The sequence below is a fragment of the Ruditapes philippinarum genome, unplaced genomic scaffold (genome assembly GCF_026571515.1).
Source record: "Ruditapes philippinarum isolate M1 unplaced genomic scaffold, ASM2657151v2 ctg482_1_1_1_1, whole genome shotgun sequence".
Lineage (NCBI taxonomy): Eukaryota > Metazoa > Mollusca > Bivalvia > Venerida > Veneridae > Ruditapes > Ruditapes philippinarum.
In genome coordinates this window covers 1-15234 of record NW_026858977.1, presented here as the reverse complement: position 1 = coordinate 15234, position 15234 = coordinate 1, and the positions used below count along the sequence as shown (strand labels likewise).

The following is a 15234-nucleotide window of genomic DNA, read 5'->3' as shown; positions in this document are numbered from 1 at the left end:
GCCGTTGTACGTGTAAAAAAACGTTGGATTTAATTATGTAGGGTGACCGTTGGCTGCTTCAATCGGAACAACCTCGGCTATTATCTATAATAACCTCGGAAACAATACAGATTGAAATGTAAACAGAAACAGAGATAATGTAAAACGAATGTATATATTTGACATCCAAAAGAACAGTATTGTGTGTTTCGGTACTCTTATGGTTGAAAATATGTCTGACAACAATTTGTAATTTAAATATGCCAACTGATGTACAATTTTAAACAAAATCCGACTAAATGTCAACAGGTTGGTTTTTATGTGCAACCACAATAATAAATATATAAATAATGTATTGTTTGCTTTTGTACATATGAATTCACTTAATTTAGATGGACTTTTACTACATATATTGGAAATAAACTTGTCAACAACTCCCAGCATTAAAACACTATTTGTTTAGTTCCTTAGCGCAGGTTAGACCGAAATACCGCATCCCGCGTCCGTTCTGTGTATTCATACTATCGTGTTCGAGGTCCTTATCCGAAGACTGACGGAAAGGGCCTAAAAGTTGCGAATGTGGCTGTATATCACAGATAAGTGTTAAAAACACGTTACTCGGAACAAAAGAATGATTGACTGCTATTTTCATTGACGTTACTTAGAATATAAGTACATAGTTTCATTTTTAACGCTAGAATTATTATTATTTCTTATGCCAATAGTCCTTTTTTGAAAAATTCCGGACGTTCACCGTAAGTGTGCTTACAACACAAACCTATGGCTATCGAACTGTTTTTTGTTTTGATGTGTGTGTGTGTGTGTGTGTGTGTGTGTGTGTTGGTGCGTGCGTGTGCGTGTGGAGGGAGGGGTGAAATAAAAAAAGAATATCGTACGCATCTTAAAGTTTAAGGCATACAGTATGCAAAATATGTTTTATTTCTATAAATAATTTAATTCAATAAGAATGAGCATGATAAAAGCAGATGTTTTAAAAAAACAAATTAGTTGCAAAAAACTAATAAAATGTTTAAGTTTTGTTTACAGCCGCTTTAATTACTAGATAAGAAAGTTCGCCGACTTCCCTAGTATACACACAAAATTTATTCCAATTTAAGCCCTTTAACAAAGATTGTTACATAAACAATAAAAATGATCATGTTTTCCCATGTAAACCCTTTTACAAAACTGTTATATATACGCACAATAAAATTAAAGTATTCCAATCTAAATCCTATCACAAAGATTGGATTGTTTTATATATATTTATAATAACAATAATGTATTCCTGTCACAAAGATTGTTATAAACAAAAGCAATACTATATGCCCATGTACACATTGTCACAATTGTTATTGTAATTGTTATTTACACAATAATGTATCCCCATCTTAACACAGACGACTGTTATGTACACAATTATGTGCTTCAATCTCAGCCCTGTCACACAGATCATGGTGTTTACACAATAATGACAGCTTCCGATAATTTAGTTGATTTATAAAATTGATATAACAGTCATATATCATGTGCCTGGAAAGTTAAGAATGTTATATAATAATATATCTACATGTATTACAGGAAACATGTATGATGCGTAATGGCGCATTATATATCAAGACTGTCGAAGGAGAAGTTTTCTGAATATCTGAAGCTTGGATTAGCCCTGAAAATAACAAAAGAAGGGTTACAAGGCATCGTTAAAAAAGAAACAAATGATTTCCATTGCATTATTCTTCAGGAATTAATTGGAAAACAGCTTTGTTCAGAATGTCGAATCGAAAACCTTTTGGAATGTCCTTCAACCGGGCTCTGCTCACTAAAACATTGTTCCTTCCATAGCTTATCTTTGAGACAACTACGCCGATGTCCAAATGGCAGCTGCAACATCATTAGAGACAAAATCAGAGAAAATTTCAGATATAATAAATCAAGCATACCAGAACCATCTTGGAGCAATACAAATGCCCAACTGTGGACTACAAACGCTTTCCAAGTGATGAAATGTTATTTACCTAGGAGCAAGTATCAGGGGATAGGGAAAATAGAAGATGTTGACTTGAATGGCCTTATCAATGTTATTATAAACAACAAGAGGTTTGATAAGATCCTTTCTGATGACCTTATTGAAAAGGACAACAGTTATATCAAGGTAATAAAAATCTTTTGGTAGCTATTATGTATATTACTTGAAAGTATACTGAAATATCCCGAGTTTGTAAATTTTATTGAACAATTTTCCAATTGTTACTTAAGGATTATGATATTATAATATTTGTGACATACCAAAGTATACTTTTCTTTTAAAGCCAAGATTTGAAGGTGCTTTTGTTAATCAGGTGGCATAGGCTTTTTATTCTATATTTGATAAAATTCATAATTCCTAGTTTTATGAATAATTCAAAGATACAAATTCGTCTCCTGGCCAAGACTGTGAGGCATATTTCCTTGTACTTTCGTCGATTCGTGTCTAAATCCTCCAATCACTGCTTCAGAAATATAAAATGATATTATATAATCAAGTAAGGGTAAGGCAATTTCTAGCTTTTATTTCATTATAACTTAAAATCTGCATGTTCTCTCATGCTCCCGGTATACTGTTCATTGTTTAATGAATCATTCTTGATTGATAACTGTCTGACTGTCTCGAGAAAAGAAGGGTTCTTAACTCGGCCTACCTTATTATAGACCAATTACTATCCCGAGTTGTTGAGATAAAATTTGTATAGCGATTTTGAATAATATTGAATAATAGAATACCAAAGCTTTCTTTACACTAATTGTTTTACTTAATGAAATTAAAGCGGGTTTTCTCGCTTTTAAATACTCTACGCTTGACCATATATTTTCTTACATTTTTGATCGAAAAAAATGCAGTCCAAACTTGTTCGTTAATTGATTTCTCATTTATAGTAGGTCTTTGGGAAAAACTTTTTGAAATTTGGGTAAATGAGAAAATAAATGACTCTCACTCGTACCACCTGCCTACCTTTTTTTATATTTCATGAACATCTCGCTTTTTCATTGATATCTCTTTTTTACTACAATTTTCATAGATGCGCGCACAAACAATTTATACCGAACATCTTTCTGATGTTTACCAATATTAAAATGCTTATAATAGATACCGACATTTGCTGCTTCAATTATATATATAAGATGGCTGGAACTGTGACCTCCGCCACATTTACATAGGTCTCATCGTGAAGTCGGGGGCACTCCAGACTCCCGACCGCCAATGTATCTTCTATGACCAAAGTAGTGCTCTGGTTGAGTTCAGCTCCACGATACAGTAGGTGGAGACCGATCTGAAATCTTTTCTATAAAATACATTATAAAATATATTTAATTCACTTACATAATAAATAACTTGAAAGAGTTTTACTAAAGGGAAGTAAATGCAACTTCATATAAAGCTACTTTTGTTATCTCCCTTCATCTGCCATATGCGCACTTCATTAAATGAGGGTATTCAAGTATTCATGGAATTTCTATTCTATTTCCTTTCTATTCTTTTTTGTTGTTGTTGAACATTGGAATTTTCCATTTATACCTTGAAAATTATCCGCACGTTTACTGAAATAGTATATTCATTTTGCTCAATATTTTTCACGCACCAAGATGTTGTGTTATATGTTTTATAATGTTGATATGGCTATTGAGCAGTAATCGTCAATTTAATACTACGCATGTATTTTTTCATTTCCCCTTTCCCTTCTATTTTAGTTTCCTTTTTTCGTCTTTTCATAAACACTTAACTTTCCAATTTAAAACACATTTTCACTATAATTTTTCTATGTCCCTCCAGTGACAACTTATATTTCAATCGGATCACATTGGTTTCAATACGTACACCATTCATACAATGAATAGAAAATGAAACACTATTTTTTAGTGTAAGATCAGCAATCTCTATTTAGAATAGTCTTAACAATACCCATAAGCAATATTTATGTATAATTACTTTGTTTTTATGTTCTTTTCCAGTGTATGTGTTGACCATTGCCAATGCTTATTATCTTTTTTTATAAATTTGCACTCATTTTATTGTAGGATTTAATATTTTGTAATTTGTCAAAAAACGAGTATGTTCTGTTATGTGATTAATTTATTTCTGTTTTCTAAAATATTGCATGTACTTCATTTGTTTGTAGACTAAGTTTATGTCAAATAAACATGTCAGAAAGATCATGTCAGGAAGTTTACTAATCCACAATCAACATAATCATCATATTTTAAAATGCATTTTTTTAAAATATTTATTCAAAATAAGCTCTGTCTTATTGATAAATCTATTCTTACATAGAAAACAAAGATAATATTAATGCTGATGTTTTGTCTTTACTACAATCTATATTTAAATTAAAGAGCGTTCACGATTTTAACAATATTTGCCCCCTCTCCAAACATTGAAGCAATGTTTTGTAGGGTCAATATTCTATAAATAATATAATTGACAAAATATGAAAAAATGGACTGCTGATTTACGTGAATTTTCAGTCCTTATACATATGCAGCAAAATGTTATTAAAACACCACTCTGAAAAGATTTCGGTATCATTTCTCATGAAAGTGAATGAATTATGAGGCAATGGTGGCTAGGAGAGGTAATACTTACTCTGTGAAAAACATCTTTTAGTTGTGTCGGTATGATCGAAAGGCAATATATATCGTTAATTCTAACACCGTCTGTCTTTACTAATCAGTTTAGTAAATTTAATACCTACTGAATTAATTTGTGTAGGATTAGTTTTCTAAGTTATGTTTGATCAACGGATGAATTAATAATTAATATTGTAATGAATCTTCATTTCAGGTTTTGGAAATTGAAAAATACTATCGCAACTGTGACAGTCTTACGATTTCAGATTGGCAGTTCACAGAGCATTTAAAAGAAATGATAAAACTACTAAAAGGAACATCAGTATTAATGCATAACCAAGGAGCACAACAAGCTGTAACTAAGCTCGAACAGGTATTGACAACTATTGAAATGTAACGAATGAAGACTGTTATTTTTAAGTTGTGATATTTTCCCGATGCATTGGGTTAATGGACACAATTAATACTGAATATAGCAAAATTTAATGCTTTCTTGCCTTAGATATGTATTTTATGTGTCTATTCGGATAAATTAGAAAAGACAGCATAGAACCTGTACTTACTTATTGTTAAAAGATAAATAATGCATTTGTTTAAAGTTAATTAAAACAAATATGGTGGCAATATTTGTTGTTTGAGTAAAACACATTTATACGGTTACCATGAAAATTCAGTCCTTTCATAATTGTTTTTAAATTTTTGTTTGACAAGTAAAATTTAATAGCAAATAAATTTTTTTTATAAATATATATGTTGACGTCTTGGACTTTGTAACATGGCAATTTCCATGGTAACCGTATATCTCAAAACTGTAAAAATAGCCAAACTGTGTTATACAATATGTATAAGATAGCGTAATACACACAACAAGCGTAATTTTATGCGAAACTAGCTTTATCTTATGGTTCTGTATGACACATAACCTGAACATGTTTCTTTAAAAAATAGTTTTTCATGCTTCTTAACTGAACAAAAATGAGACACATAAACATGAATTCTGCAAATAATTAAAGATTTCGAAAATTTATGTCATAGCATTTTCTACATTTCTAATATATCAATAAAATTTTATGGTGAATTAAAAAAATACATGTTGACTCGTTAGATTTTGTTTCTAAACGGACAGTTTCCATGTTTACCGCGAAATGTTAAAATAACCACGCTTTTCTAAAAAATATGAGTGTTATAACAAATGCATTGTTATATATACAAAAAAACATGTTGAAATAAATTGTTATATTTCTTTTGATGTTGTATGAATTAAATGATACTGAACATGTTTTAAAACAAGTTATATAAGGCCATATTATTTATTCACTCGACTAACATACGAAAACGGTAAGCAAGTATTCAGAAATTATTCAATATTTAAAAAAAAATATCAGTTTAAACTCCTTTGTCCACTTGTCCACCAGTGATCAAGTGGCGACGCACTTTTTTTCACTACCACAAGCGGGTGGGGTAATGAGCGCGGAATCATCATCAATGTTGTCATACTAATGTTAGGAGAAATCCTTTATTTGATGTTGTCTTAACGACCCTCTTATTCTATTTGACGCTTTCCCTACCTGAACTTTTAAAATATTCTGTATTATTTACTTACTATTTGTTTGTAGCCGAACTTTGAAACAGTTATCCGAGTATAATTCAACTACCTTCCTTTTGAATTTTTGAATTATCCGTGATAATCGTCCTAGGCAAGCGCGTTACGATGCGCATAAAATACTCCAAAAACGTCTTTAAAGATCAAACTCAATATTCATTATTAATATAAGAAGAAAACAATTCTTATTTATTTTATATCATAATAGATTAAATCAGATACATTGATTGTCAACACACAGACACTTACTGAAGTTTTATCCGAATTGATACTTTCAATAACAAAAGATGACGAGGAAAAGGCAAGACGAAGAGGAAAGCATAAAAAGAGAAGCATTCAAAAAAGTACGACCATACCAAAATTAAGGTTAAATCTGCTTTCTGGATGCCATGACATATTTTCACGAGACCACAGAAACATTAAACTTTGTCAGCTAGAATCGATTATTTCAAAACTACGCGGAACGATCCACGAACTTCAAGAGAGCGTGAAAAAAACGAAAATGTCAGAGAACAAGGAAATGGATAGTGGCGCCACCCAACGTAAACGTATAAAGTATGAAGCAAACGACACAACCATGCAATCTTTGTTTCCTGAGAAGTCTTACGACGAATTAAAGACCGGTCAGTACTCAATATTAAGTTTTGAACCTAATTAGTTGCATGTTTGCCTATATGAATAAATTACAAAACTATTAAAATATTAATTATCCTTTCATATTGAATGTTAAACTTAATTTCAAAACTTTTACAACTTTATCGTATATTTCAGAATTAAAACATGACCTCGTTCAATTTTATCTTGAACGATACAATACAATACCATTGTCGCCACTGATACTGGACAATAAGGCATCTTTACTTGAATTTTATGTTCAACCTGCAATAACTTTTGTTCATTTGGACAAGGGATTACTCGATAGGTATGGGAATGTATATGATCATAGTTACTGCACACCTGTAATTTAAACTCACACTGACAAGATATATTATTTGTAACGCTCCTACAGAATACGTTTTCTTACATTTTATTTAGACCAAGTGAAGACTGATTGGGAACAATGCCTTTGTAAAGATACAGAGTTTTCCAAGAAAATAGCTGAACGTCTTATAAAAAGTCGTTATTTCCCTGAACAGCAAGCACTTAATGAAATTTGTAAAAAGTTTGGCAGAGAAGAGAAATTAATAAAGACTATTTGCACTGAACTTGCTGCATCAATCAAAAACAAATCTGAAAAGATTGTTCAGGTTATACCGTCGTATTATAAAGAGAGTGATCAAAGTGAGAAAATTATATTTGTAATTTGCACCAAAGCAGCTTTATCTCGAGCAGAAATGGGAACAGTAAAACAGTACTCACATAAGATAAGACCAATAGGAGAATACAGTTTAGAGGGACAAGAAGTTTTACAAAACAAACTGTTTATGGAACAAAATCTGAAGCTAAAGGAATTAGAAAATCTAAAGAAATGTATAAACAAACACGCTGATATGTTGCTATCGAAACACAGACAATTATCTATTATTGCACCGAGCGCTTTGAGGTCGAAATTCTATGGAACGAGTAAGGCTACGATCATTCGAGAACCTTGTATTGTTCTCTTTGTTCATACAAAGAATTACATACCTATTGATGAAGAACCTTTCGATGACCATTATGAAGGTATTCCGATAGATGTTAGGGAGGGCGGCTTCATGACCCATCCAAGAATCCCTTCCGGCGGAGAAATATCTGATGGTTTGAAGATGGGTTGCAATATAGGAAGCGTAGCGTGCGAAAAGTTTGGAACACTTGGTGGATTCATAGAACATCCGAAATACGGTCTTTGTGGTTTAACATGTGCACACGTTCTGTTGAGCAACGAGTGGATGGGTGATTTAAAACAACATGGCTCGATGAAGTGGCCAACATTTCATCCTGTCGAAGGTGTTACTCATCCAGGTGGAACAGCAAATGTAGTAGGGCGACTCGTTGAGGCTGTTTATACCAAAGGTCAATCTGAACAGAGTGGAATGGAAATCGCCTTGTTCCAGATAGAAGAACACCGTCCAAGCTCAGGAAAGTTTCATGGTATGACCGATATCTTTACTTGAATATCTAAAAACATTATAAGTATTTTTTCATGCAGACAACAGTCAAATTTTTTATTTAAAAGTTCAATTTATCGGCCAAATGAGGATCAAACGCCTTCTAATCCTTGGACACAAATTCAATTTTATCCGTCTGCTGAAGTTTTTTAATGGCCAGTTAGACAATAATTTGTATTTAGAGATGGTATTTTATTAAGTACCAGGGAGTCGTGTGTATAGTATATCCACCGTGCATACAGTATTGTTATTAAGTTTTACCATTGTAATTCAGACTTAGTTTTAAAATTTAATTGCAATTTAAAAAATCTTTTACGACAAGGTATTACCAAGCCTGACTTCTATGGAGATGTGGTTTGCAAACTTCGTAGGATCATGGGTTCTAGCAATTTTTCTGCCGTCTTCACTAAAATTATCAAACGGTTTATTAAAAGAGGTTATGACCGAATTATTTTAAGGCATACCGCATGCTTGGTGTTCAACCCTTTTACAGTTGGACGCTACGCTTTCCTCTTTTGATTACATCTGACGGACCAAGTGGGAGACTCTATGATGGACAGTTCTTAAAGCCCTTTGGGGACTGAATTATCTTAATGTTCGTCTTCTGCCTTGCTTCGTCGGACCCTTGTAGGTGATTTTCTTGTTGCTCTGCCTTCTTTTAAGGCATCGAGTACTTTGGTAATGGTCATTAGGCAGTAACTTTTTTTACATATTTACATAATTTTGTATGTGTTTTATTTATTTCGTCGAATTGTTAGAATTTCACTTGGCGGGGATTAATCTTATATATATTTTCGTGTCATTCAGGAACATATTGGGGCTAAGAGTGAGGTTTGGCGCGCCTAAAGCCGGTTTAAACTCCCCAACGGTTTAACTACCACTGACCGTTCCAAGGCGGTACCCCTTTGTGTTCCTTCACGTGTTTTTCTTGTCTGTATTGTTACTTGTTTTTGTATGTTTACATGTTTTGTGATGTCTGTCTTGTTGGATTGTCGTTGACGGTAGGTATTTCTCTTACCCCCCCCCCCTTCCATTTTTACCCCCACCTTTTCACCCGTACAGCCCTTTTCCCTTTAATTTCCTTATGGGCTTGTTTTTGTTATATATTATTTCACATTACATGTCCCGCTCTTTTCGCCCTTGTGTCCACTCCAGGTACTTGTTTGGTGCCTTCTGGGTGTCCCGCTTGGGTGTGTCCGGGGTCGGCGTCCTGTGAACGTTCCCTTTGCCTTGTTGATCTTTATTCTTGTTATTTTATCATTACTAGATTAAATGTTATATTTTCAAAATCTTACCTATGTTAACGCTTTAATATTAAAGAAATAACAATTTTACAGGAAATGACGATATGGCATTTGATAGTGGAAAATCACACGATGTGTCTGTATTAAATGATGTACCCGTTGTTAAACTTGGAAGCACAACACATAAAACCACCGGACAGTTTATCATGAAAGAACCTGCAACTACGGTAAGAACATTGACATATCGGGCTAATGTTGGGAACCATGAGATTACTTTACACAACCAGCTAGAGGTGATGCCACATAAGTGGTTTTCAAAAGGGAATAGATTCTCAAAGCCTGGGGACTCCGGTTCTCTCGTTTTCATGGAAAGATCAGATGAATATATCTGCGTGGGTATGGTCGAAGGTGGAACATCTTACGGGACATCCATTGTTACACCCATTTTACCTATACTCCAGGCGTGTGGAGTCAATTCATTAAAAAGTTTTGAAACTGCTAACTTATATAAACATCTCAGTAATCTTACGAGCACAGTAACGAAAATGAAATCGGATATGGATCAACATTTTCCTCTAATAATGCAAATGTACGAAGAGATGAAAAGGAGAAAGGACAATCAATGAATCACTTTTTTTCAATAATTCACTCACTTGTACTTTGAGACTTAATAGATTAAATTCTTACTCTTCACTCGATAAGCGCTGAAACCCTCTTAACGGAAGAACATAGATTTACTCTACCATGTTTTTGGAACTGTTCATTTAAATTTAAAAGCAGCCACGCCACTATTTTTGTTTATTTTCAATGAAAACTTGAAATTGTTTAGATCAATAAAACTGATGTTAATGAGAACAAATTAATTGATCATACTCTAACTTATAATGCACTTTGTATCCAAACACTGAAACAGATTGTCTTAGATTAGTCAAACATGCATATATGCAGAAATTATCTCGCTTCATAAGGAAAGTTGTAAATTTATGGTAACAGAAATTACACATTCTGTCATTTTTTTGCACATTAAAAATATTACCTTTACTTGTATTTTAAATATACATGTAACATATATGTCTAGCAATTCATTTCAATACACTAAAGGACTAAATGCTACTTAAGTCGATAAATGCAAGATAATGTCCAGTCAAGTCATGTACAAACAATATAATGTCATTATTTTTATGCAAACATTATCTGTATAGTATTGTGTTTACCTTGTTAGCTCAATGGCGTCCGAGATCACCAATCTTTCATTCATCAACACTTTTTAAAACAACATCTACTGTTATTACTAAGTTACCTTGTTTTGAAAAATGTGGCTATATTTAACAGTAGAGAGAAAGAAAGTTATGGATTTTGTTATTTACTTTATGTTCATATTTTTTACTATCTTCGTTTTATATTTTAAAGTGACATCATGCTCATTTTATCTTTGTGAAGCTGAGATAAATTAGTTGTATATTTCAAAAGATTGACTACTTAATTGCAATTGAACAATAATAAATATATAAATGTTTAGAAATAAATTATGAAAACTGCCTAAATATAAAAAAGGAATGACCCACACTTTTATAAATTGAGTTATACCTATTCTTTCCAAATGATATTTATATATATTGGATCAAAACATAGTTAGGTTTTAGAGTTAGGTAAAAAAAGGGTTGTTGATTACTAGTATTCTTGTGATGTTTATTATTGAAAACAGTTATAACAAAAGATAAAGTTTTTTTTTTAATTTAACTTGAACACTCGCCAAAATAATGATATTTTCACCTGATAATAGTTTCAAGATTTGAGTTTTTTATTTCTCAGAACAAGTATGAATATTATTACAACAGCATTCATGTAGTCAATTATTAGAATATGTATGTACAGTAATGTTTAAAACATAGTCAAAACGTGAATACGCTTCAAAGATATGTGGCAATCTTAACGAAAAACGAAACATAAGAAGTATATCACTCTTGAGTCTTGACTTTTCATTATGCGAACAATTACCAAAATAAAACGACATCGCCTTAACATTAAAGGCAGATCATGTTTTATAAGTCTGAACGTGGCTTGACAACATTTAGTAATAACTATTTAACAAGAAACGCATGTTTACTTTGTTTAGGACAATCTGTTACATACTGTATACTTATCGCACATACCTATTTTCATCTGAGCATAACATTTTAATCCATTATTTGATAACATTGTAAGTTTTTTTTTCGAGATTTTAAAGAAATTATTTCACTTTAATTTGTGTAGTTTTTATTCCTAAAGCTTTGTTTAACAGTATTTTAATTGTACTCTTTCAATTGTCATATCTGTTGATAAACCAACTCTTCACTACAATAATAATTTAGAATAGCAGCCACTTATATGTCGTTTATACCTAGAATTATGCTTAGAATTATGTATATAAAGTTGTACAAATATTTATAAAACCTGCCGTCTGTGCTTGTCCTGCTAAAGGTTTTTAAGTCGTCTTGTTACATTTGTTTTGTTTATATTTATTATTGATTTTTATTTTTTTATTATATGATTATAAGGATCTTACACCAACTGTCTGTACAGACCGGACTAACTGTTTACGGCGGTAGCAATGTTCGAGTCTCCACTAAACTGTTACCCCGAGAGCTAGATAGTCATCTCTGTGACGACAGCCGGTATTGGATTCTTTTCCTTGCATATCACATATCAACCATAATACAGATAGAAATTACGAAATATTTTTTTGCTTTTAGTAGCATATGAATTAAAACTTTATTCATAACGGCAAAATGACATTATTGTAAGAAGGCAATTCATACATAATCATTGTATGGTTTTTATTTGTAAACAATTGCAAAACACTTCTTTATTTAGGTATACTTCTTTTCCTATATCATACCACTAAAATGTTAATTCTAAATAATGTTATTTAAATCAGAAAACACTTTCAAGTTTCGATGATTAATTTTTATATTCCATAAAGACATTTTGATAATTTACTTCTTAAATGTAAGAACGTGGTGTATTCTGTATAATTTTTCCTTTAAATGCAAAAGTAATATATCTGTTTTGTTTAGTTGTTATTTGAATTACATAAGCAATGTGTAATTTATTTTTGTTTTCTATTATCATTATGTAACATTTTAAAGGATCATGACAAGGATCACTTTAAATTTAGTGTCATTTTTTTTCATAAGCTATGTGTAAATTTGATTAATGTTTTTCATATCATTCGTGTGATGTAATGCTATCTTGATACATACTTGCGATTCTGTTTTGAATAGATGAAAGCTCTTACTGTGTAATAGTATCTTACATTTTCATGTTTTGTCCTTTAATGTATTTCATTTTGCAAAATTATGTACATCATCCCTGTGATAACAACTGTGTTTGATTATTTTTGTAACTTATCATATTTTCATTTATACGCGAATGATATTTTCCATTCAAAAAAGACAATCTTTTACTGAGTAGGCACCTCGGCCGGAGATTATTAAGAAATTCTCTACCTTCAACTCAGATCTCAGGTATTAGAACGCAGAATGTATAACAATCAAGGAAAATCCGGAGCTTTGAGACTAACTCAGAAAAATAAGCTTCATTTCAAGATCAAACGAAATTTTACTGGGTGGGCACCCAGAACTTCGTGAGTTACATGTTCGAGAGAAATATAATCTGATAATATGTGCTATCGTCTTTTATATTTTTAACTATATATTTCATGTCTCTTAAAATTTTTATTTCAATTTAACATGATAGTACTGATATGTTTGTGTTTGCTGTCATTTTCTCTACAAAAGAGTGTGTTTCTTCTAAACTTTTCAGCTATGAGTATTAATGTATTCATATTATTTTTTCTGCGTTTCGAATTAATCGGACTTCAATGAAACTGCATTTTGATTCTTTTTCCATCATATATATATTATGTCAGTTATCTACTGAAAAGCATGTTATGAATTATTATATTTGTCTTAATGAAATTATTTTCATATTTTCTATTTTTTGCAATGTTCAAGTGTTATATGAGTGCAAGAGACTTCTCCATTTCTGTTCTAAATTTTTTAAAGATGATATTGGTATAACCTTTAATTCTGAAGGTTGAAAATTTTGAAGAACTGTGGAGTGTTGCGTTTATACACTGTATGGGACTTAAGACACATGATTGAAGTGCGTACTGTGAGGAATGAATATAAACATACAGGTTAAAGTGACATTATGCGAATCCAAGTGGAAAGGGTCAGCGATCAGTGTTATACAACTACAATGATATATGAACGTTATGAAATGAAAGGGAAGTAAAGGCTAAAATATTTGCTATGTTGGCTTACATCAGTTATTTCTCCTTTTATGTTATTAGAGCTTTACTTACAGTTCTCTCTTGTGTTGAAAACTACAATAAAATGTCTAGTCTGATAATCGTGTTAGAACCGTATTTTTGTTTTATTGTGATTTCATCTACCGGAATCATTTGTATTATGTTTACTCTTTCTGATACCATGTTTTATTTTATATTTTGTGTTCGTATATTCTTTTGTACTACTGTAATATCACCGAATTTCCTCAGTCACTAATATGAACAAATAAATAAGAAGAATAAGAAGGTACAGATATGAACTAATGTAAGTTTGATTATCAGTACTGGTATTTGGCGGGAGTCGCCTGTCTGATATAAGAGCTGCTTATTAGAACACCTGTGGAATATTGTCAATTATTCTTCTTTAAATATTTTCATTTTTACTTTTCCCTTTTAGCGTCACATTAACGCAGATATATTTACATGTATTACTTTGATAATTTAATTGATACTATTGTATATTTTTGTATCGACTTTCAAATGTTAATCACTAATTGTGTATCATGTTGAACTTGAAAAGACAATAATTTTTTATATTGTCGTAAAAATACAATTCTTAAAAGATAATTGTTTACTTTTTACTCCAATTCACAAATACATACCATTACATAATCAGTTTATCTGTGACTTTAATGATGTTTACTTATTCTTAAGTACTTTCCATTAAAATAGGTAATGAATGAGCATATGTGTCATTTTGACATTTCTTGTCAATTATTACATAAATAAATAATTCAAACTAAGAGTTGTGATCATCAGAAACTTCAATATGTCACCATTCATCTATGTTTAATTATATACGAAAGAAGAAATGTATACAATGTAGCACATGCAAAGATTTTTTCTGTCTTTTTCTTATTATTAGATCAGTGGATATCATAAGAATTTTAACCACAACTTTTTGTTGACAAAAAAAAGCACACGTCAATGTTTGTAGTTAAATCTTTTATTATTCAAATTAAAGGTCAGAGTAGGAATCTTTCAATTGGTTCTACATGTAACATGTATTTTTTTGTGAATAAAATTATTGTATCGTATATACGTGTGATTTATTCATTTGATATCTTGAAGTCATGTATCAAGAAGTTCCAGTATGTACCAATGAACATTCAAAGTGCATGATGTTCACACGAAATAACTCTGTATTTCCATAGTCGTTAACACTGCATTCATGTCAAATGCAAATTTTAAAAGGCATATATCGAATGCAAACATGTGGCGAGCGGTTAGAATGGTAGACCGATCGCTAGATAGGCGAGGCACATGATGTGCAACATAGATTTATCAATGGATTCCTGGCGATGCTCTAATAGTATGGTACACATCATTCAAGGCGATATGGACGGGCAGATGAAGTGTTACTATAGGGGTAACTTATACCCTTTT

The 15234-nt window shown here is 31.6% G+C and overlaps 1 protein-coding gene and 1 long non-coding RNA gene across 2 annotated transcripts; both read left to right on the top strand.

Annotated features, from left to right (window-relative positions):
- The first annotated feature begins 1493 nt into the window (after positions 1-1493).
- LOC132754833 (uncharacterized) lies at positions 1494-12469 on the top strand. The gene is made up of 5 exons (XM_060745560.1): positions 1494-2131; positions 4796-4954; positions 6393-6807; positions 7220-8254; positions 9609-12469. Exons 1-5 carry the CDS (start codon positions 1580-1582, stop codon positions 10139-10141), a joined length of 2694 nt encoding a protein of 897 aa, XP_060601543.1. The 5' UTR covers positions 1494-1579; the 3' UTR covers positions 10142-12469.
- Positions 12470-12477: 8 nt separating this feature from the next.
- LOC132754815 (uncharacterized) lies at positions 12478-14885 on the top strand. Its single transcript, XR_009629132.1, has 2 exons — positions 12478-13591; positions 13703-14885. It is a non-coding gene; the product is annotated as an uncharacterized LOC132754815 (long non-coding RNA).
- The last annotated feature ends 349 nt before the right edge of the window (positions 14886-15234 follow it).